The sequence below is a fragment of the Mustela lutreola genome, chromosome 9 (genome assembly GCF_030435805.1).
Source record: "Mustela lutreola isolate mMusLut2 chromosome 9, mMusLut2.pri, whole genome shotgun sequence".
NCBI lineage: Eukaryota > Metazoa > Chordata > Mammalia > Carnivora > Mustelidae > Mustela > Mustela lutreola.
In genome coordinates, this window is record NC_081298.1 from 48530909 (window position 1) to 48554544 (window position 23636).

General features: G+C 37.9%; 1 protein-coding gene across 1 annotated transcript; it reads right to left on the minus strand.

Moving 5' to 3' along the window:
* Nucleotides 1–12123: 12123 nt before the first annotated feature.
* On the minus strand, nucleotides 12124–12557 carry LOC131808360 (ubiquitin-ribosomal protein eL40 fusion protein-like). The gene is made up of 2 exons (XM_059134348.1): nucleotides 12452–12557; nucleotides 12124–12365 (listed from the first exon to the last, which is right to left on the minus strand). The coding sequence occupies exons 1-2, from the start codon at nucleotides 12549–12551 to the stop codon at nucleotides 12124–12126; spliced, it is 342 nt and encodes a 113-aa protein (XP_058990331.1). The 5' UTR covers nucleotides 12552–12557.
* Between the last annotated feature and the right edge of the window lie 11079 nt (nucleotides 12558–23636).

The window sequence follows — 23636 nt, forward strand, 5'->3', positions numbered from 1 at the left end:
CAAAATACTAGCCAATAGGATTCAACAGTACATTAAAAGGATTATTCACCACGACCAAGTGGCATTTATTCCAGGGCTGCAAGGTTAGTTCAACATCTGCAAATCAGCCAATGTGATACAACACATCAATAAAAGAAAGAACAAGAACCATATGATACTCTCAATAGATGCTGAAAAAGCATTTGACAAAGTACAGCATCCCTTCCTGATCAAAACTCTTCAAAGTGTAGGGATAGAGGGCACATACCTCAATATCATCAAAGCCATCTATGAAAAACCCACTGCAAATATCATTCTCAATGGAGAAAAACTGAAAGCTTTTACGCTAAGGTCAGGAACACGGCAGGGATGTACTAGAGGTCCTAGCCTCAGCAATCAGACAACAAAAGGCAATTAAAGGCATCCAAATCAGCAAAGAAGAAGTCAAATTATCACTCTTCGCAGATGATATGATACTATATGTGGAAAACCCAAAAGACTCCACTCCAAAACTGCTAGAACTTATACAGGAATTCAGTAAAGTGTCAGGATATAAAATCAATGCACAGAAATCAGTTGCATTTCTCTACACCAACAGCAAGACAGAAGAAAGAGAAATTAAGGAGTCAATTCCATTTACAATTGCACCCAAAACCATAAGAATAAACCTAACCAAAGAGGCACAGAATCTATACTCAGAAAACTATAAAGTACTCATGAAAGAAATTGAGGAAGACACAAAGAAATGGAAAAATGTTCCATGCTCTGGGATTGGAAGAATAAATATTGTGAAAATGTCTATGCTACCTAAAGCAATCTACACATTTAATGCAATTCCTATCAAAGTACCCTCCATCTTTTTCAAAGAAATGGAACAAATAATTCTAAAATTTATATGGAACCAGAAAAGGCCTCAAATAGCCACAGGGATATTGAAAAAGAAAGCCAACGTTGGTGGCATCACAATTCCGGACTTCAAGCTCTATTACAAAGCTGTCATCATCAAGACAGCATGGTACTGGCACAAAAACAGACACATAGATCAAGGGAACAGAATAGAGAGCCCAGAAATAGACCCTCAACTCTATGGTCAACTAATCTTCGATAAAGCAGGAAAGAATGTCCAATGGAAAAAAAACAGCCTCTTCAATAAATGGTGCTGGGAAAATTGGACAGCCACATGCAGAAAAATGAAATTGGACTCTTTCCTTACACCACACACAAAAATAGACTCAAAATGGATGAAGGACCTCAATGTGCGAAAGGAATCCATCAAAATCCTTGAAGAGAACACAGGCAGCAACCTCTTCGACCTCAGCCGCAGCAACATCTTCCTAGGAACAACGCCAAAGGCAAGGGAAGCAAGGGCAAAAAAAACTATTGGGATTTCATCAAGATCAAAAGCTTTTGCACAGCAAAGGAAACAGTTAACAAAATCAAAAGACAACTGAGAGAATGGGAGAAGATATTTGCAAACGACATATCAGATAAAGGACTAGTGTCCAGAATCTATAAAGAACTTAGCAAACTCAACACCCAAAGAACAAATAATCCAATCAAGAAATGGGCAGAGGACATGAACAGACATTTCTGCAAAGAAGACATCCAGATGGCCAACAGATACATGGAAAAGTGCTCCATATCACTCGGCATCAGGGAAATACAAATCAAAACCACAATGAGATATCACCTCACACCAGTCAGAATGGCTAAAATCAACAAGTCAGGAAATGACAGATGCTGGCGAGGATGCGGAGAAAGGGGAACCCTCCTACACTGTTGGTGGGAATGCAAGCTGGTGCAGCCACTCTGGAAAACAGCATGGAGGTTCCTCAAAATGTTGAAAATAGAACTGCCGTATGACCCAGCAATTGCACTACTGGGTATTTACCCTAAAGATACAAACGTAGTGATCCAAAGGGGCACGTGCACCCGAATGTTTATAGCAGCAATGTCCACAATAGCCAAACTATGGAAAGAACCTAGATGTCCATCAACAGATGAATGTATAAAGAAGAAGTGGTATATATACACAATGGAATACTATGCAGCCATCAAAAGAAATAAAATCTTGCCATTTGCGACAACATAGATGGAATTAGAGCGTATCATGCTTAGCGAAATAAGTCAAGCAGAGAAAGACAACTATCATATGATCTCCCTGATATGAGTAAGTGGTGATGCAACATAGGGGCTTAAGGGGGTAGGAGAAGAATCAATGAAACAAGATGGGATTGGGAGGGAGACAAACCATAAGTGACTCTTTTTTTTTTTTTTTTTAAAGATTTTATTAATTTATTTGACAGAGAGAAAGATCACAAGTAGGCGGAGAGTCAGGCAGAGAGAGAGGAGGAAGCAGGCTCCCGCTGAGCAAAGAGCCCGATGCGGGGCTCGATCCCAGGACACTGAGATCATGACCTGAGCCGAAGGCAGCGGCTTAATCCACTGAGCCACCCAGGCGCCCCCCATAAGTGACTCTTAATCTCACAAAACAAACTGAGGGTTGCTGGGGGAAGGGGGTTTGGGAGAAGGGGGTGGGATTATGGACATTGGGGAGGGTATGTGCTTTGGTGAGTGCTGTGAAGTGTGTAAACCTGGCGATTCACAGACCTTTACCCCTGGGGATAAAAATATATGTTTATAAAAAATAAAAAATTTAAAAAAAATAGAAATGAAGTTCTGATACAAGATAGAGCTTGGATAAACCATGAATACCTTGTGGTAAGCTAATAAAGACCATTCACCAAAGACCACATTTTGCATGATTTCATACATTTGAAAAGTTCAAAATAGTCAAGTTAAGAGTGATAGAAAACAGATTAGGGCTTGGGAGTTGAGAAGGGGAATGGAAAGTAATGGGTTCTAGGTTTTCTTTTCAGGTGATCAAGTATGTCTTAAAATTAGACTGTTGTGTTAATGGTAAAATTCTGCACCAGAAATTATTGAACTATATATGTAGTAATTGAATTACATATCAATAAGTATACTTAAAAATGTGCTGGGATTTTGATAGGAATTACATTAAAAGTATAGGTTGATTTGGTGAAAACTGACATCTTCACTGTGTCAAGTCTTTCAATACATGCTTGTGGCATATATCTTCATTTAAGTCTTATTTTTATTAATTTCTTTCTTAACAATTTTGTGGTTTTCAGATGACACATCCTAAATGTATTTAGTTATATTTGTATCTACATTTTATTTTTCTTTTTTAAAGATTTTATTTATTTGTTTGGGAGAGATCACAGGTAGGCAGAGAAGCAGGTAGAGAGAGACGAAAAAGCAGGCTCCCTGCTTAGCAGAGAGCCTGATGAGGGGCTTGATCCCAGGACCCTGAGATCATGACCTGAGCCTAAAGCAGAGGCTTAACCCACTGAGCCACCTAGGTGCCCTATATCTACACTTTCTATTCTTTTGAAGTGATTGTTAATGGCATTGTTTGTCATTTTGGTTTGCATATACTTCTTGTTAGCATTTAATTTTTGCGTGTCGATCTTGAATTTTGCAAACTTGCTGTACTACCTTGTTATCTTTAGTTTTATATATGTGATATATATATATATATATATATATATATATATATATAGACATGTATATCTAAATATATATAGATTATTATAGATATACAGATTATATATCTATATATAGGTATATAGATTATAGACATATAGATTATATATAGATATATAGATTATGTAGATAAATATCTATATCTATATATTTGTTTCTCAATTCCTTGAGATTTTTTAAATAGACATTTACATTATCTGCAAATAAGGGTATTTTTTTCTCTTTCTAATTTGTGTGCATTTTACTTCTTTTCCTGACTTACTGCAGTAGCTGCAATTTCCATTTCTGTGATGGCTAAGTATTGTTAGAGCAGATACTTTTGCTCTGTCCCAACACGGAAGAAACAATTCAGTCTCTCACTTTTCAGCATGATGTTAGCTGTAAATTTTTAATAGATGCTTTTTATCCAGTTAAGGAAGTTTCTCTCTACTTGTAGTTTGCTGAGAGAATTTCTTATGAAACACTTTTATATTTTGTCAATTTTTTTTTGCATCAGTTGATATGATCACATAATTTTTGTTTGTTAACCTGTTGATACAATGTATTATGCTGATTAATTTTCAAATGTTCAATCAATTTGCATCTCAGGGATTAGTCCCATTTGTTCAAGGTGAATATTTTTTTCCACATTGTTGAGTAAAATATGCGAATATGGGCATACCTTACAGATGTGGGTTCAGTTCTAGACTATTACAATAAAGTTAGTAATGCCAACAAGGTGAGTCAAGAAATATTTTTGTTTGTTTCCCAGTGCTTATAAAATTATACTTACACCACACTGGTATTTATAAATGTGCAATGGCATTATTTTAGGAAGAAAATATACATGCTTTAATCAAAAATATTTTGCTCCTAAAAATTGTTAGCCATCAAATGAGTTTTAAGTGAGTCATAATCTTTTCGATGATGAAGAGTTTTGCCTTGATGTTGATAGTTGCTGACTGATCAGGGTGGTGGTTTCTTAAGGCTAGGGGGCTATGGCATTTATTAAAAATAAAATAATAATCATTTGTCAATTTATTTGATTCTTTTTAAAATAAAGTTTCTCCATAATGTGTGGTGTTGTTTGATAACATATAACCCACAGTAGAAAAATCTTTCAAAATTGGAAACAATCCTCTCTAACTCTGCCATTTTTTTTTAATCAACTAAGTCTATGCACTATTCTAAACCCTTTGTTTTCATTCCAACAATCTTCACAGCAGGATTCCATCTCAGGAAACCATTTTCTCTGTTTATCCATAAAAAGTAACTTCTCATCCATCCAAATTTTATCATGAAATTGTATAATTCATTCAATATTTAGACTCCACTTTTAATGTTTTAATTCTCTTATTATTTCACCTACATGTGAAATTACTTCACCCACTGAAGTCTTGAACCCCTCAAAGTCATCCAGAAGGGTTGGAATCAACTTCTTCTAAACTCCTTTTCATGTTTATATTTTAACCTCTTCCCATGAATCATAAATTTTCTTAATGACATCTAGAGCAGTAAAGCTTTCCAGGAAATTTTCAATTTACTTTGCCTAGACCCATCAGAGAAATTACTATCTATGGTAGTATAATAAAATGAAATATTAATCAAATAATAAAATTAAAAAGTTGAAATTACCCCTTGATGAATGGGCTACAGAGTAGTTGTTGCATTAGCAGGCATGAAAATAACATTAATATCATTGTACATCTCTATCAGGGCTCCTGGATAGTCTGGTTAATTTTCAGTGACCAGTCATATTTTGAGAAGAATCTTTTTTTCTTCTGGCAGTTGGTATCTACAGTGAACTTAAAATATCCAGTAAACCAAGATATTAATAGACATGCAGTTATTCATGCTTTGTTATTCCACATGAAGAGCATGGACTGAATAGTTTTAGCATAATTCTGAAAGTCCTAGGATTTTCAGAATGGTAAATAAACATTGACTTTATTCTTTAAAAGATTTTATTTATTTATTTAAGAGAGAGAGTGCATGAGTGGGGAGGGGGAAAAGGAGCAGAGAGAAGCATACTCCTTACTGTGCAGTGAGCCCAAAGAGGGGCTGAACCCAGACTCCAGGATCATGACCTGAGCCAAAGATACTCAACTAACTGAGACACCCAGGTGCCCCACATTGACTTCATTTTAAGGTCACCAGCTGCATTAGCCACCACAGAAGTGTCCACTTGTTTTGAAACTTTGAAGCTAGACACTAACTTCTCCTTTCTAGTTATGAAAGTCCTTTTTGGCATCTCCTTCCAATGTAGGGTTCTTTTATTTATATTCAAAATCTGTTGTTGAGTGTAGTCACCTCCATTAATTATCATTTTTTTAAAAGATTTCATTTATTTGATAGACAAAGATCACAAGTAGGCAGAGAGGCAGGCAGAGAGAGAGGGAGTGGGAAGCAAGCTCCCTGCCAAGCAGAGAGCCCAATGCGGGGCTCAATCCCAGGACCCTGAGATCATGACCTGAGCCGAAGGCAGAGGCTTAACCCACTGAGCCACCCAGGCACCCCCTCCATTAATTATCTTAATTCAATCTTCTGGAAATGTGCTGCACCTTTTACATCACCACTTGCTGCTTCACCTTGTACTTTTATGTTATGAGGTTGGTTTCTTTCCTTAAACCTCTTGGACGGACCTCTGCAGCTTCAAACTTTTCTCTTGCGGCTTCCTCACCTCTATGAGCCTTCCCAGAATTGAAGAGCTAAGAGCTTGCTCTGGATTAGACTTTTTGCTTTAAGTGAATGTTGTGGCTGGTTTGATATTCTATCCAGACCGCTGAAACTTTATCCACATCAGCAAAAAGGTGTTTTGCTTTCTTATCATTTGTATGTTTAGTGGAGTAGCACTTTTGAATTCCTTCAAGAACTTTTTTTTTTTTTTTTTTTGCATTGGCAACTTGACTTTTCACACAAGAGGCCTGGCTTTCAATCTATTTCAGGTTTTCTCATGCCATTTTCATGGAGATTAATAATTTTATCTTTTAATTTAAAGCAAGAAGCATGGGATTTTCCCTTTCAGTTGAATACTAGAAGTCATTGTAAGGTTATCAGCAGACATAATTTCAGTATTATTCTGTCTCAGGTAATAGGGAGGCCTGAGGAGAGGGATGGAGATGGGAATGGCTTGATGGTAGAGCAGCCAGAACACACAAAACATTTATTGATGAAGTTTGCCATGCGAGAACAGACACAGTTCATGGTGCCACAAAACAGTTATGATAGTAATATCAAGATCACTGAATACAGATCACTAGAGCCAATATAATACCAATGAAAAGTTTGAAATGGTGTGAGAATGTTAAACATGTGATAGAGATACAAAGTGAGCATGTGCTTTTGGAAAATGGTTCTGATAAACTTGCTACACACATGGTTGCTACAAAGCTTCAATTTGTAAGAAACCAAAAAATCCACATATAGACTACAAATTTTGTAAAGAGGAATAAAGCAAAGCACAATAAGAGGGGGTATGTTCTGTACTCTATGGAAGAGTTTTGTATCTAAGGTAGTGAAAGTTATTGATCTGTGGTTTCTTACTTTGTACTGTCCTTGTATTTGTGTAAAGTTATTATTCATTCTTCTTCAGATATTTGTTATAATAGTCCAGTAAATCAGTCTTAATCTACAGATCTCCTAAAGGGAGGTTTATATTATAATTTTAATCTCTTTAATTGTTTTCTGTTTTATGTTGGTGGAGTTTTGCTAGTTTTGGTAGATAGTGGTTTTAGCAGAATTGGTCCATTTCTTCTAAATTGTGAAATTTATGAGCATAAATTCATTCATAAAATTCTGTTACAATCCCTTTTTTATATATATTTTTTATTCTGTTAGTCACCATACAGTACATTATTAGTTTTTGATGTAGTGTTCCAAGATTGTTGTTTGTGTGTAACACCCAGTGCTCCATGCAATACATTCCTTCCTTAATACACATCATTGGGCCAACCCATCCCATGACCCACCTTCCCTCTAAAACCCTCAGTTTGTTTCTTAGAATCCATAGTCTCTCATAGCTTGTCTCCCCCTCAACTTCCCCCAATTCATTTTTCCTTTCTTTCTCCTAATATCTTCCATGTTATTTCTTATGTTCCACAAATAAGTGAATGGATATAATAATTGACTCTCTCTGCTTGATTTATTTCACTCAGCATAATCTCCAGTCCCATCAATGTTGATGCAAATGCTTGTTATTCACCCTTTCTGATGGCTGAGCAATATTCTGTTGTATATATGGACCACATCTTTACCTGTTCATCTGTTGAAGGGCATCTCGGCTCTTTCCACAGTTTGGCTATTGTGGACATTGTTGCTATGAACATTGGGATGTATATGGCCCTTCTTTTCCCTATGTCTGTATCTTTGGGGTAAATGCCCAGTAATGCAATTCCTGGATCATACTGTAGTTCTATTTTTAACTTTTTGAGGAACCTTTGGAACTTTTTTCCAAAGTGGCTATACCAGTTTGAATTCCCACCAAAAGTGTCAGAGGGTTGCCCTTTCTCCACATCCTCACCAATATTTGTTGTTTCTTGCCTTGTTAATTTTTGCCATTCTAATTGAGTAAGGTGGTATCTCAATGTGGTTTTGATTTGAATTTTCCTGATGGCTAATAATGATGAACATCATGTTGCCTGAATTCAGTTATATTACAAAGATTTGATCAACAAGACAGCATGGTACTGGCACAAAACAGACACATAGACCAATGCAACAGAATAGAGAGCCCAGATATGGACCCTCAACTCTATGGTCAAGTAATCTTTGACAAAGCAGGAAAAAATATCCAGTGGGGGGAAAAATAGTCTCTTCAATAAATGGTGCTGGGAAAATTGGAGAGCTATATACAAAAGAATGAGACTAGACCATTCATGTATACTATTTACAAAGATAAACTCGAAATGAATGTGCAAGACCTCAATGTGAGAAAGGAATCCATCAAAATCCTGGAGGAGAGCATAGGCAGTAACCTCTTCAAAATTGGCCAAAGCAACTTCTTTCAAGAAAGGTCTCCAAAGGGGGGCACCTGGGTGGCTCAGTGGGTTAAAGCCTCTGCCTTCGGCTGAGGTCGTGATCCCAGGGTCCTGGGATCAAGCCCCACATCGGGCTCTCTGCTCAGCGGGGAGCCTGCTTCCTCTTCTTTCTCTGCCTGCTTCTCTACCTACTTGTGATCTCTCTCTGTCAAATAAATAAAATTATTAAAAAAAAAAAAAAAAAAAAAAGAAAGGTCTCCAAAGGCAAGGGAAACAAGTGAAAATGAACTTTTGGTACTTCATCAAGATAAAAAGCTTCTGCACAGCAAAGGAAATAGTCAACAAAATGAAGAGGAAACCCACGGAATGGGAGAAGATGTTTGGAAATGACATTACAAATAAAGGACTGATATCCAAGATCTATAAAGAACTTCTCAAACTTAACACCCCAAAAACAGATAATCAAGTCAAAAAATGGACAGAAGACATGAACAGACACTTCTCCAAAGAAGACATGAAAATAGTAACAGACATGAAAAAAATATTTACAATTTCTTAAAAAAAAAAAAAAAAAAAGGAAAGAAAGAAGGAAGCAGACTCCCTGCTGGGCAGGAAGCCAGATATGGAACTCAAGTTCAGGGGACCCTGAGATCATGACCTAAGCCAAAGGAACCTGTTTTAATCAACTGAGGTACCAGGAGCCCCTGTTAGAATTCTGTTAATGGATTAGGTCTGTAGGGGTATCTACTACTTGATTCTTGGTATTTGTGATTTGTGTCTCTTCTGTGTTTTTTTTTTCTCTTTGTTTTGTTAGAGATTTACCAATATTCTTGATTTTTCATTGCTTTTCTCTATTCTTTTCTTATTTTCAATTCCACTAATTTCAATTTTTGTCTTTAATACTTCCTTTATTTGGGTTCATTTTGCTCTTATTTTTCTAGTTTATTTATTTTTTTATTTTTAAAAAGATTTTATTTATTTATTTGACAGAGATAGAGATCACAAGTAGTGATAGAGGCAGGCAGAGGGGGAGGGGTAAGCAGGTTCCCTGCTGAGCAGAGAGCCTGATGCTAGACTTGATCCCAGGACCCTGAGATCATGACCTGAGCTGAAGGCAGAGGCTTAACCCACTGAGCCACCCAGGCACCCAAAGATTGGAATTTTAGCCTTAAACCAGACTGGTAGCTCTCAGTATTTGTTTGTTTGTTTGTTTGTTTTAAATAATTTTATTTATTTATTAAGTAGGCTCTATGCCCAACATGGGGCTTGAATTCATGACCCTGAGATCAAGAGTCACATGCTCTACCAATTGAGCCAGGCAGGGTTCCCTAATTTTTCTAGGTTATTACGTAAGAACTTATTGATCTAAAATTTTATTCTTTTGTAATTTAATAAAAATTTCTTCTCAGCATTTTTTCTTAGACATATATTTTGATACATTGGATTTTTATTTTATTTAGTTATATATTTTAAAATTTCCTTTAACATTGCTTCTTTGGCTTTTTTTGACTTTTGCAAAGTGTGCCATTTAATGTTCAAGTATTTAGAAATTTTTTAATTTTCTTTCTGTTATTAATTTCTGGTCTCATTTTTATTATGACCTGAAAATATATGAGATTATCTCCAATTTGTTGAGCTTGGTTTTGGGCTCAGTAAATGCCCTATTCTGGTGACTGTTCCACAGGTGCTTGAAAAGCTGTAGATTCTAGAGCTGTTGCACACAGTGTTGTATATATGTCTGTTACATCCTGCTGGTTGTCTGTCTTGTTTATATCTTCTGAATCTTTGTGGATTTTCTGTTTAATACCTCTATCAGTAGTTAAGATATATATAATTCTAGGTTTGTGTTTTCCCCCTTTCAGCTGTACCAGATTTTGTTTTATTTAATGTATTTTGAGGCTCTGTTTTTGGTGCATCTATATTTAGTATTATTGTGTCTTACTGGTTTTGGATTGATTATATTTTGATATTTATATCACTAGATTTCCATAAAATTATGTCTATTTTGTTTATTGTTTTACTCTTTGTACCTAGAGGAAGGCTTGCACTGAAGAGGAGCTGCTATTTATTAAATAGATTAATACATATATTGAATGTAAAAGATGATCTTGATTAACTATTCATTTTACAGTGAAGAAAATTTAGATATGTATACGTTATTTAAATTGTTTATGCTCTCAGAAGTAAATAGAGAACAAGGGGTAGACTAAAACAGTTGGACCTAGATTTACATGTTAGAAAATAGTCAGTGTTATGTCTGTATGTACACATTCCATGTCTATTTTGATCAAGATCATGAAAAAAAAAAAAGAGAGAGAAAGATCCTAGGCCCTAAAATGTAATTGGTATCCCCTACTTGTGTTTCATTACACTTTAACATTCTGTCCATTGCATGATGTTGCACATAAAAAGTACTTAAAAGTTAACTATGTAACATTGTCCTTCACTTCCTTTGGGGTAAAATTTATTGGAAAACTCCTGTGTTAATCAGAAAGCCTATTGCTCCTTCCAGAGGTTAGTACTTTAAGCTTGAGGCTGCATTCAAAGAGCTTTCAAAAGAGCTGGTGTATTTTTACACAAGGTCCCATGGCTTCAGAAGATGTCTCCTAGGAGACTATGACAGAGGTCCTATTGAAGTCTCAACCCTCATTAATTGGCTCACTTATATAAGCAGATTTACAGACAATAGTCCTTTGTGTTCTTCAGAAAACAGCTCATTGAATAATGTGTTAAACCTGCAGCTGGGCCATGGTCATGTCCTTGTCCAATCAGTGATGTTCAGGACAAATTCTCAAAGCAAGCTATCAAATCTGAAGTCCAAGGTGCTCTGTCCATAGATGTCCTGATGTCCATAGATGTCCTGACATGTCCTGGAAATTTCACTTTGGGAGCAGTGTTGTGTCCATGGTACATGCAGTCACCCAATGACAGTGGGGTCTTTATCAAGGTAAGTGCCTGCTATGTGCTAACTAAGATTTGTTTTAGGTACATTCATTCAGAAGCTACTAGCTATAACAGACATGATACTGCCGTCTAGAAGCTGAAAATGGAAGAGGAAAATGGAACAAGTAGAGAAGAGCTTTTAAAACCTTTATATCTTGTTTGTAGTTCAGACCAGGGATGCAAGAGCTTGCTGAGGGTGGAGCTGTGGGTATCAGCCTGCTACCTGGAACATCAAGTTTGGTAGGCAGAGCTAAACCTCAAGACTGCAGAGGATGTTTATGGTGATGCCAGAATGGTCAGTTCCTCACCATGATAGCCACACTACCCGGAGGAATGCCCTAGTCATGTCCTTCAAGACAAGCTTGAAATCTTCTGCTTCACATGTTCTACCAGTTCTTTTATTGAGATCCTTGGATCCATATTTTTCGTGTTTAGATGGCACCAATTATTCTATTTTCTTTCCTAGTTAGGCTGCCATGACATAGCAGAAAGAGTGGGACTCTGACAGGGAGAATAGCCAATGATATCAGCCAAAATTGTTTATCTTGTTCAACCTTAGTTTATTCACCTAACAAATGGGAATCATAGTCATGCTGCTCTTCAGTGCTTGCATAATATCATGATAATTACCCTCTCATCCCCAATGAAAGGGAAATTTTATTGAGGCCCTTGGGGCTCAGGCAGGAGGCTCCCCTGCGGACAAAGGAAGAGCTGGTGGAGGGGCCTTATTTAATCTTTTGGGGCGCAGGTTGTTGGTGTGGCCGCACTTCTTGTGGCAGATGACAGCGCAGGCATGCAAGCGAGCATAACGCTTGCAGCAGATTATCTTGTCGTAGTTGTATTTCTGGGTCAGCTGGCGGAGGGAAGGCTCAATGATGCCACCCCAGAGGCGAAGCACCAAGTGCAGGCTGGACTCTTTCCGGATATTGTAATCTGACAGAGTGCTGCCATCTTCTCACTGTTTGCCCGCTAAAATCAGATGCTGCTGTCAAGGGGATCCCCTCCTTGTCTTGGATTTTTGGCTTTGACATTCTCAGTGGTGTCGCTGGGGTCAAACTCGAGGGTGATGGTCCTGCCCATCAGGGTTTTCACGAAGATCTGCATCTCTGCGTCTGGTGTGAATCCACAAGGTCACCACCACCAAACTGCTCAGTCACCTCCTTTAAGAGAAAGAGCCATGATAATTATCCTTACTGATATGTGGAATATCATGGCCATAATTCTCCACTTACTGTGCTATCCTGTGTGACTTGCCTGCAGAGATATGGTAGTGTTTCTCATCACAGGTGTGAGCCCCATTTCTTTTCTTTCACCTTTCCTGTGCTCTTAGGGTGAAGAAAGTAATAGTTATCATGAGAGACTATGGACTCTGAAAAACAATCTGAGGGATTTGAAGTGGCGGGGGTGGGGGGGAGGTTGGGGTACCAGGTGGTGGGTATTATAGAGGGCACGGATTGCATGGAGCACTGGGTGTGGTGAAAAAATAATGAATACTGTTTTTCTGAAAATAAATAAATTGTCTACGGCCGTACCACCCTGAACGCGCCCGATCTCGTCTGAAAATAAATAAATTGAAAAAAAAGTAATAGTTACTTTTAGATTAACTAACTAACAATGAAAGCAGACATAAGTATCATTAAGAGGAAAGACTGAGTCAGAAAAAAAACTGTTGAAAATTCTTAGTCACATCTTAAAAGGTGGATAAGATCTTCCCAGCTCTATTAAAGGTCAAGATAAATCCTCTAAGCCCATGAAAGCTTAATTCCATCACTGTCTGCAAAATCCAGTTTGTAGGAGACCAAATGGTGGCATTTTTGACAATCAAGTTTAAATTTCCTTTTTCTGATGCGTATTTTCCTTCAATGTTCATTTTGTTTACAGAAGTTACTTTACTTCATATGTTGCCTCATCACATAGACTCCAGTTCACAGTGGGGTGTTAAGGAACAAGTGGAATGATTAATGAAATTGATGAAGTAAATGGAAATATTAATCCTTAGTAAGAAGACACCATTCTATTTTCAAATGCCCAGAAATTTTATTAAGGAAACTTGAAGTCAGTTATTCAACATGGGCTTGATAAAAGGAAATATATTTACTTAATTTATTGTTACATTTTTCCTTATGCAACTTAAGCTGTTTTCCATTTGGAAGAAAGGAGGCATTTATCCAGTCTGTTCTGAGAAACATCCCTTGCTTCTCACTCCAAAAACACCTTTATTTAAATATACAAAAGTATTTCTGCCTTGATTTATTCAGTAGACTCTTTTAATTGAAAACATGAGAATATTCCAAATCTGTGTTATGTAATGCTGACTAAACCATATGCAATTGTGAAATGTCATTTCTGTGCTACTTGGATCCTTGATTGAAGCCTCATGAGAAAGCCTTTGTTAGGATCACCCACCTAAGCCATTTCTGTATTCCTGACTCTCTAGAACAATTTGTTGTCTTAAGGTAATATGCATTGGGCTAATTTTTTATACAGCAATACATAACTAATCGGTAATGGGAACTCACCATAAAAGACAACATAAAATGTGGGTTTGGCTCTGGAACTGTGAAATAAGTGAACATTCTCAGAATTTGCAGAGATCATCAGTGGAAGGATGATATTTACTGGCACTAGGGTTTTAGATTTTGAAGCAACTGTCAGTGAGAACCAAAAACAAAAAGAGGAAAACCTTATTGGAAACTAGAGGGAGGGAAATCCTTGTCCTGCAAGGGCAGAAAGTTGAGAAACACGAAACCTGAATTGATGTGAATGTTGAAGATATTTCTAGCAAACTGATGATTTTGCTGAAGAGACTTCCAGCCAGAATGTTGAAAGTGCAATCTGTTTTCTTTCTGCTTGTAATAATACAGAAACTATGGGAAGGAACAAAAAAGTCATGGCATCACTGGTTGTGAAGATTTGCAGCCTATCAAATGCAAAATGATGCTAAAATTAAGACCTGTCTTCCAAGCAAAGGTCAGGCTCAGGACAGTATCAGAAAAGCATAATGTGAGATGAGGCCAAGGAAGTAACCAAAAAATTTCTTATTAAAACATCAGGAGAGGGTGCCAGTGGTTCAGTCAGTTAAGTGTCTACCTTCAGTTTGGATCATAATCTCAGTGTCCTAGGATGGAGCCCTGTATCAGGATCTGTGCTCAGTCAAGAGTCTGCTTCTCTCTCTGCCCTCTACCCCCACAGCTTGTGTGCTCTCTCTCTCTCTCTTTCTCCCTGTCAAATAAATAAATAAATTCTTAAAAATAAAATGTTAGGGAAGACTAAAATTGGTTCCTCAGGGTGCTACTCATTCAGTTCCTATTGGTAGTTAGTGGTGTGTGTCTCTTACAGTCCCTCTTAATCAACCAAGAGCATTTCTAAGAAGTATAAGATATTATCTCTCAGCAGAAGCCCAAGGTAGAGAAAGGTTTATTTCAAATAGATTTTAGGTGTGAATTTAGTCTAACAAGATGGATGCAAACAGGATTTGTAAAATTTAAAAGAACTCTATTAGGTGAAACACTGTCTGCATGGACTGAAGAGGATGGAGATGGTACCAAAGAGTAGTCTGTTTCTCCTCACAAATTCTACCAGCAGGAAGTCAGCAAAGAAAACCACTCAGTTTCAAATGCATGTTAATTTTCATGGAAAAAGAAGGAGGTCTTAGAGTTTGGACCCAGGACCCACAAGGCAGAGCCTGTAGACATGGACAGTAACACCTGGAAAGAGTAAGAATGAGCACAAAGCAATGAGCTTTCAGTATTATCCCAGCAGGAAGTTAGAACTCATATGCCCAATGGTTTGTCTGTTCCTCCCATTTCCTTCCTTTTTTCCTTCCTACCTTCCACTTCCTTCCTTCCTTCCTTCCGTCTTTCCTTCCTTCCTTCCTTCCTTCCTTCCTTCCTTCCGAATAGAAGTGCTGATGGTGACTACCCTATGCTTGTCCATGGTATGTTATAGGTGTGTGAGGGCAGATAACTCACCTCTTCAGTTCACAGGTTGAGAGAAGCTACACTAGATGAGTCTCATCAGCACCTGAGCATAGACATGTGGGCTGTCTCCAACTTGGCACAGTTTAAAGAATAAAATGGTGGTTTGGATGGGGTCATTCTTATGAAGGTCTTGGAAGGGGATGAGTTACTTTGTATGCCTGAGCAATGTGAAATACTGAGACATCACAGAGGTGAAGCTGTCATATAGATGATTTTCCCCCGTGGTGTTTGCTTCTTAATGTTTATATTCATGAACAGTTTCCTCCCACATAGTCCTAGAGTTGAGAGGGCAGAAATGATGGTGTATACTTCTGATATTAGGTAGTGAGGGACACTGAGGCTCCCCTGATGTTGATAGCTCTCTCTCTTCCAGAACACTCTTTCTTGGGAAAGCTAACTGTTCAACTGGGAGCTGTGCCATGGAGAGACCACATGGTGAGGGATAGAGGCCTTCTGCCCGTAGTCACCTAAAAGCACTTAGAAGAAGATCCTCTTGGCCCAGTCCAGCCTCAGAGGACTGCAGCCCTGAGTGACATGTGATTATAGACTTGTGAGAGATCCTAAGCTAAAATCCACCAGCTAAGGTACTCTTGGATTCCTGACCCATAGCTCTGAGAGACCAGGAATGTTTAAGTCTCCATGTTTTAGGGTAATTTGTTATCCACTAGTGCATAACTAGTACACAGGGTCACCTTGTGTAGCCATGAGACAGACTCTAGAAGTTGTAGTAAGGGCCTTGATCTATATTCTATGGTGCTGAGGAAGTTCATCTGTGAAAAAGGCTGAACACCACCTCAGAAGGTAGTGATTCCCTCAACACTACCTATAAAAGTAGGAGTCCACACTGTGGACCACCAGGGAATGACCACTAGAGAGCCCTTTCTGGAGAATAAAGATTGAGACCCCAGTACTGAACCAAGCTGATGGATGTTGCACTTGCTGAGAGTTCCTGCATAGAAGGAGATGCCCTGGTAGCACCTGCTAACAAGAGTGCCCTTGGAGCTTGGAGAGTGTCTGTCTGCTGGGTTACATTTCTGTTTTCCACAAGGCAGGAATTTTAGTGAGTTACCACCATATTCTTAATGGGTAGCAAGTAAATAGATAGTTTTCAGATTTGTCGTCTTGTAGAATTTACTCCTGATATCTCTGGGATGTAGGCATGTATCTTAACTTACATTTTTAGTGGTTTGTTTGTTTGGTTATAAATTTAAACTTGTAGGGGTTTTGCCCCAAGAGCAGTACAAGGATCTCCATTATATATATATATATATATATATATATATATATATATATATAATTTTTTAAAGATTTTATTTATTTATTTGACAGACAGAGATCACAAGTAAGCAGAAAGGCAGGCAGAGAGATAGGAGGAAGCGGGCTCCCTGCTGAGCAGAGAGCCCGATGTGGGGCTCAATCCCAGGACCCTGAGATCATGACCTGAGCTGAAGGCAGAGGCTTTAACCCACTGAGCCATCCAGGCGCCCCTCTTCATTATATTTTTATTTAGATTCACCTAATATTTCAATTTGTTGCTTTTGTAATCTTTCTATCTATTTGAGAGGAAATTTGAGACATTGTGTCCCTTTGTCATTATTAAAGAAGAGAAATAATCTATTACATAACCATAGTACAATTATAAAAGCATATAATTTAATATTGATATAATACCATTATCTAATTCACAGTTCATATTCAAATTTTATCAGTTGTTCCCTAAATTTCCTGTGTAACTATTCCTTTTGCTACATATCCCATTTAGTTGATGTATCTTATTATTCCTTCTCAATGTCAATAGGTTCACAGACTTTCCTTAGACTTCTTGCCTCAATATTTGCTAAATTAAAATGGATTTTTTTGTAGAATGTCCTCAACATGTTTTTTGTTTGTTTGTCTCACAATTAGAAACAAATTGTGCATTTTTTAGCAAAAATGCCAGAGGTGATGTACAGTCATTGCAATCCATCAGGAGATGTGGGATGATGGTCTGTTTCCACCTTGACCATGTTAACCTGTTACTTGGTTTTGATAGCGATTGCCATATTTCTCCAATGAAACATTGCCACTGTCATCTTTGTAACTAGTATATAAACAGCAGGGAGATAACTTTAGACTATGTAAATAGCCCATCACCAAGCTTTAACCCAGAAAATTTTAGTGTCCTTTGATGATGTAACCTTATTATATCTACATTTATTTTTTTCATATTTTTTCTGCTTTTTAAATTTTAAATTTTGTTATATTAGTCATCATATAGTATGTCATTATTTATTTTTTATATCATATTTATTTATTTATTTATTTATTTATTTAGGGTCCCTGCCGGGCTTTATATTAACATATAATATATTACTTGTTTCAGGGGTACAGTCTTTGAATCATCAGTCTTATACAATTCCAACACTCACCACAGCACATACCCCCTCCAGTGTCTATCCAGTCACCCCATCCCTCCCAACCCCCTCCTCCCCAGCAACCCTCAGTTTGTTTCCTGAGATTAAGAGTCTCTTGTGGTTTGTCTCCCTCTCTGGTTTCATCTTGCTTCATTTTGCCCTCTCTTCCCCTCTGCAACTCTGTCTTGTTTCCCAGATTCTGCATGAGTGAGATCATAATATAATTGTCTTTCTCTGATTGACTTATTTTGCTTATATAATTCCCTCTAGTTCCATCCATGTCACTGCAAATGACAAGTGAATAATATTCCACTGTATATATGAACCACATATTATTTATCCATTCATCTGTTGATGGTCATCTAGGCTCTTTCCATAGTTTGGCTATTGTGGACCTTGCTGCTATAAACATTCAGGTGCACATGCCCCTTTGGATCACTACATTTGTATCTTTAGGGTAAATACCCAGTAGTGCAATTGCTGGGTCATAGGGTAGCTCTACTTTCAACTTTTTGAGGAACCTTCATACTGTTTTCAAGAGTGGCTGCTCCAGCTTGCATTCCCACCAACAGTGTAGGAGGGCTCCCCTTTCTCCACATCCCCGCCAACACCTGCCATTTCCTGACTTGTTAATTTTAGCTATTCTGACTTGTGTGAGGTGGTATCTCACTGTGGTTTTGATTTGTCTTTCCCTGATGTCAAATGATGTTGAGCACTTTTTCATGTGTTTGTTGGCCATCTGGATGTCTCCTTCGCAGAAATGTCTGTTCATGTATTCTGCCCATTTCTTGATTGGATTATTTGTTCTTTGGGTATTGAGTTTGATAAGTTCTTTATAGATTTTGGATACTAGCCCTTTATCTGATAGGTCATTTGCAAATATCTTCTCCCATTCTGTCGGTTGTCCTTTGGTTTATGTCATTAATTTTTGATGTAGTGTTCCAAGATTCATTGTTTGCATATAACAGCTAGTGCTCCATGTGCCCTCTTTAATATCCATCACCAGGCTAACACATCCCCCAATCCCCTCCCCTCTAAAACCTGCAGTTTGTTTCTCAGAGTCCATAGTCTCTCATGGTTCATCTCCCCCTTTAATTACTCCCCTTCATTTTCTCCTTCCTTCTCCTAATGTCCTCCATGCTATTCCTTATGTTCCACATGTAAGTGAAATAATATGATAATTGACTTTTTCTGCTTGACTTATTTCACTCAACATTGTCTCCTCCAGTCCCATCTATGTTGATGCAAAAGCTGGGTAATCATCCTTTTTGATGGCTGAGTATTATGTGATTATAAATCTGGACCATATCTTTACCTATTCATCTGTTTTTGTTCATATTCTTATTAGACAACAGTCTTTCTTTCATTTGTTTATCTATTTTTAATGACACAAATCTATTGATGGTTATTTTATTCAACGTGTTATAATTTCTGACTATAAAAATTCATTTTCATGTTCAAATTGTCCCAGATTTGCTCACTGGGAACCCCTTCACACTGCCTCCTGTATCCTTTGCCCTCATGATTTTTTGAGAACTTAATTATTTTATGGCACCAGATTTTCTGGTTCCAACTCATTACTGCTTGAGAGAAAAATATTAATTTCTTACCTGACTCCTAGTGGAATTGGTAGTCTACAATGAACTGTATAGACACCTTGAATTATATCCTCAGGTGCTTGGATTCTTGATATACTTAAAACAATAAGACATAAATTCCCTGTCCTGAGAATTCCCTGCCTTTGTGAGAAATAGCTTTGAGGTATGAAAATCTTTACCTCAAATGATCAGCTTGTTAAGAGACAGCATTGGAGAGACACTGCTTGAATCATAAACACATTTATGTTGTTTCCAGTTGTCTATAAATAGTTGAATGAGCTTTGCCCTTTAATACCCCAAAGACTTTCCTTAAATGCTCTTCAGATTATTCCTGTGAGTCATGTTTTCTGATGTCTGGTGAGTTATGACAGTACCTTAACAAAAACGGAACCTTGAGAGACTGTGAACTCTGAGAAAAAAGCTGAGGGTTTTGGAGGGGAGGAGGGTGGGGGTTTGGGTGAGCCTGGTGGTTGGTATTAAGGAGGTTATGTTTTTTTATGGAGCACTGGGTGTGGTGCATAAACAATGAATCTTGGAACACTGAAAAGAAATTAAATTAAAAAAAGGTTCTATAGGGGCACCTGGGTGGCTCAATGGATTAAGCTGCTGCCTTCGGCTCAGGTCATGATCTCAGTGTCCTGGGATTGAGCCCCGCATCGGGCTCTCTGCTCAGCAGGGAGCCTGCTTCCCCTTCTCTCTCTGCCTAACTCTCTGCCTACTTGTGATCTCTGTCTGTCAAATAAACAAATAAAATCTTAAAAAAAAAGGTTCTATATTAGCCAAGGTTTTCTGGAAAAATGGAACAAACAGGATCTAGATATAGATACATTAATTTATGTATATCTTATCTAAACTGCCCCTCTTTCCTCCTCTCCCTCTGCCTGCCTCTCTCATGGAATTGGCTCACATGGTTATGGAGTCTAACAAATGTCTAGGTCTATAGATGGCAAGCTAGAATCCAGGAGAGCTGCTGGTGTAAGTTCCGGTCTGAAAGCTGACAGACTCAAAACCCAAGAAGAACTGATTTTAAAGTTTGAGTTTGAAAACAGGAAAAGACCTATATGCTAGCTGTAAATAAGTCAGGAAAGAGGAGAAAGCATTTCTCCTTACTCATGAGAGTAAGCCTTTTTATTTTAGTCAGGCCTTCAACTAGCTGGGTGAGGCTTACTTACCTGGGGAGGACCAAAAACTGTTGCTCAGTCTAACAATTCAAATATTAATTTCATTCAGAAATGCCCTCACAGAACATACTCAGAATAATATTTGACCAAATGTCTGGGTATCCTGTGTCCCAGTCAAGGTGACACATAAAATTAACCTCATGACATCTCATCCCACCTGGTACAAAGGGAGTGCCATGGGACTTTCTGGTACAACATCTGTTCCTCTCTTCTGTGGATATGAGGTTACAGTGATCAAAGGTCCTTTTAAGTGGCAAAGGCTTGGTTGGAAGGACACGAATTTTAAATTTATGGATAATTATGTTATAATTTTTTGTTGTTACAGAAATTTCAAACAATTGTGTTTGATAAAGGAAGATATTTTCTACAGGAAAAAGAGGGTCATATGTTGATTCCCAACAGCCATGGAATAATCCTATAGAATATGTGTAAAATTGTCTCTGAGATTGAATTTACTTATGAAGTAGAATAAGAAAATGGAATAGAAGCCATCTCACCTTGAATCTGCTGTTTAGTACATTAGAGATGGATGAAAAGATTTGTTTTAAGGTCTTCATAAATGGTGCTTATATTCTCTTATTTGTAGGTGCTTACATATGCACCATTTTTTGATGATTAAAAATATGCATGAAATGAATGACTCAAGTTAAAATAAATCAGGAAAAATGGAACGTGAGAATAATCCATGTACTGTGTGGTGACTAAAATAACATAATTTTTAAAAAATTAAACACACACACACACACACACACACACACACAACTGTTGCTATCATCACAAAGACCACCCACCTCCTTCAATCCTTGACTGAAGTGGTGATAATCTTTCTGGTCTATTCTGGAGACTATACTCAAGGTTGGGTGAAAATGGCCCCTGACAAGGTGAAAAAACACTTCAATTTCAGGGAAGGAGAAAGAGGGACATTAAAACAATTTGAACTAATAGGTCTGGAAGTCCTTGGCTTTGCCTCAGAAACATGTTTTGAATTTTTGGTGTCCTGGGATGAAGAAGAATGAAAAGGCACAGCACTCTGTCTCTTAAGAGATTGGCTTGGGCCAGAGGGCAGGTCCTTTTCATGAAAGATATTGCATAGTTTATTCATGGAAGACTTACCAACTCTATCTCCTTCCCATGTCCACAGTGTGCATGTTAGCATTTTCAAGGTCCTGAGAATTTTGCATCAAGAACCCTGGCTCCCTTTGCTTAACACTGTGTCTTCTAAACTTACTTGGACTAAATACTCTATATCAGTTAGTGGATATCAGAAAGTTATGGCCCTAATGGGCTGCCAATTGCATTGAACTCTGGTGAAGGCTGTGTGCAGTCTGGACCAAACTCATCCTCAGAAGTCTTTCCAATACATACAAGGGTTGGCATGTCTGCAGAGATGCACTGACATTCAGAGGGCAAAGGAGAGTGAGCAAGGGCATGGACTCAAGCCAGATTGCCCTTCTGCCATGTACTGCTAATGGGAAAGTTATATACCTTCTCTGTGCCTCAGTTTCTTCTTCTGTAAAGGGGTGTAGTAATAATACATGTGTCTGTGTGGGTTAAATGATTTAATGCATGTAAAGTATTTAGAACAAGGCCTGGAACACAAGGGGTGCTCTGAAGGGTTCACTGTTTTTCTAAGAATTCAGATTCTCTCATTGGCTATGGCTGGACTTAAACTGTAGACATTCTTTATAGCAAGGGGGGAGTTTTTATTTATTTAAGTTTTTATTACTTCTCTAAGTGGAAATTGTGAGCCCTTGGGATAATTCAGTCATAGTTGATGACAATTCTCTTCTTCTTTTTGAATGCAAGTTCTCTTTAATTTATCTGTGCATGAACAGCAGGATTTTAAACAAAGTGCCATTTGCTGAGGTGGGGAAGACTGTGGATGAAGCATATTTCTGGGGGACATCTGGGAGACTGGTTTTAGATTTGTTAAATTTGAAATGTCTGTTAGATATCAACGTGAAAATGAGTATGTACTTGGGGACTATGAACCTGGAATTTAGGGCTGAGGTGAGGAGGAGAGTTACAAGTTTAAAGTCATCAGTGAGTAAATAGTACTGAAAACCAAGAGTCTGGAACATTTCCCCATGGTCAATGAGTGGAGGTAGAAGACAAGACCAAAAGCTGAGCCCCTGGAATCTTAAAATTGTAGATGTCTAAGCTAAATTATGGATTGTGAAGGGAAACTGTCAACTGTGAGGATGAAAGTGAATTGAAAGGGAGTTGAAGTTAGTCTTAAAGCCTAGGCTTCCAGGAACATAAAAGGTACTCGGCAATGCAATGAGCTAGGGCAAGGAATCCTAGAAGTACTCTACTGACTGGTATGAGAAAATGGTGTTCCTTTAGTGTCCAGAAGCTTGAAAGTTCTACAAAACTTCCATTCTGAGGTCACTGTCCATGGTTGCTAAGAGATGCTGCCCTCCCAGTTCAGGTTCTCTCACAATGGCTCTGGGGATCCACGTGCTAGTCAACATCTGGGTTCGCTGCTGGTGACTATTTTTGCTACAGGTGTGGAGAAGGACAACATAGGTAGGATTGATCTGGGTCAGAATTGAATACTGCACATTTTGTGAAGAATTCAAACTTTCTTCCATTTTATTTAAAATTATTTTCTATATTGGGACAACCAAAAAAATATTTCAAGTACAAATAGTATTTTAGCTAAAGTAGAATATAACTTAAATTACTGATTCTATTTTAAAGCATGAATCTTCTCAACTACAGTAGCCATTGCAGCAGTTCTTTGCCCCCCCCCCCCCCAAGTTCAAGGAAGATCACAGTCCTGAGTCCTATGACTCCCTAACTTAAAAGATAAAATAGTCTATACTCTATACTTCAGGGAGACTCTATACTTCAGGGAGACTATTGCCTGGATTTGTTTCCATTTAATTCCATTTGTTTCCATTTCATGCTCTCTTTCTGAGTGACCAATGACTTCTACTTTGTGTTGAGGAGAAACATTTTGGAGCAGAAGCCTGGGACTTTCACACATAAATGGGAAGTTCTTTAATTTCAAAATTCTGATATTTCATGTATC

Excerpts from the sequence above, each read along its gene's own strand:
- LOC131808360 (XM_059134348.1), bottom strand. The coding sequence starts at position 12,551 with ATGCAGATCTTCGTGAAAACCCTGATGGGCAGGACCATCACCCTCGAG. Across the intron at positions 12,366-12,451 it reads AGCCAAAAATCCAAGACAAG|AAGAGTCCAGCCTGCACTTG; the intron begins GAGGGGATCCCC and ends ACAATATCCGGA.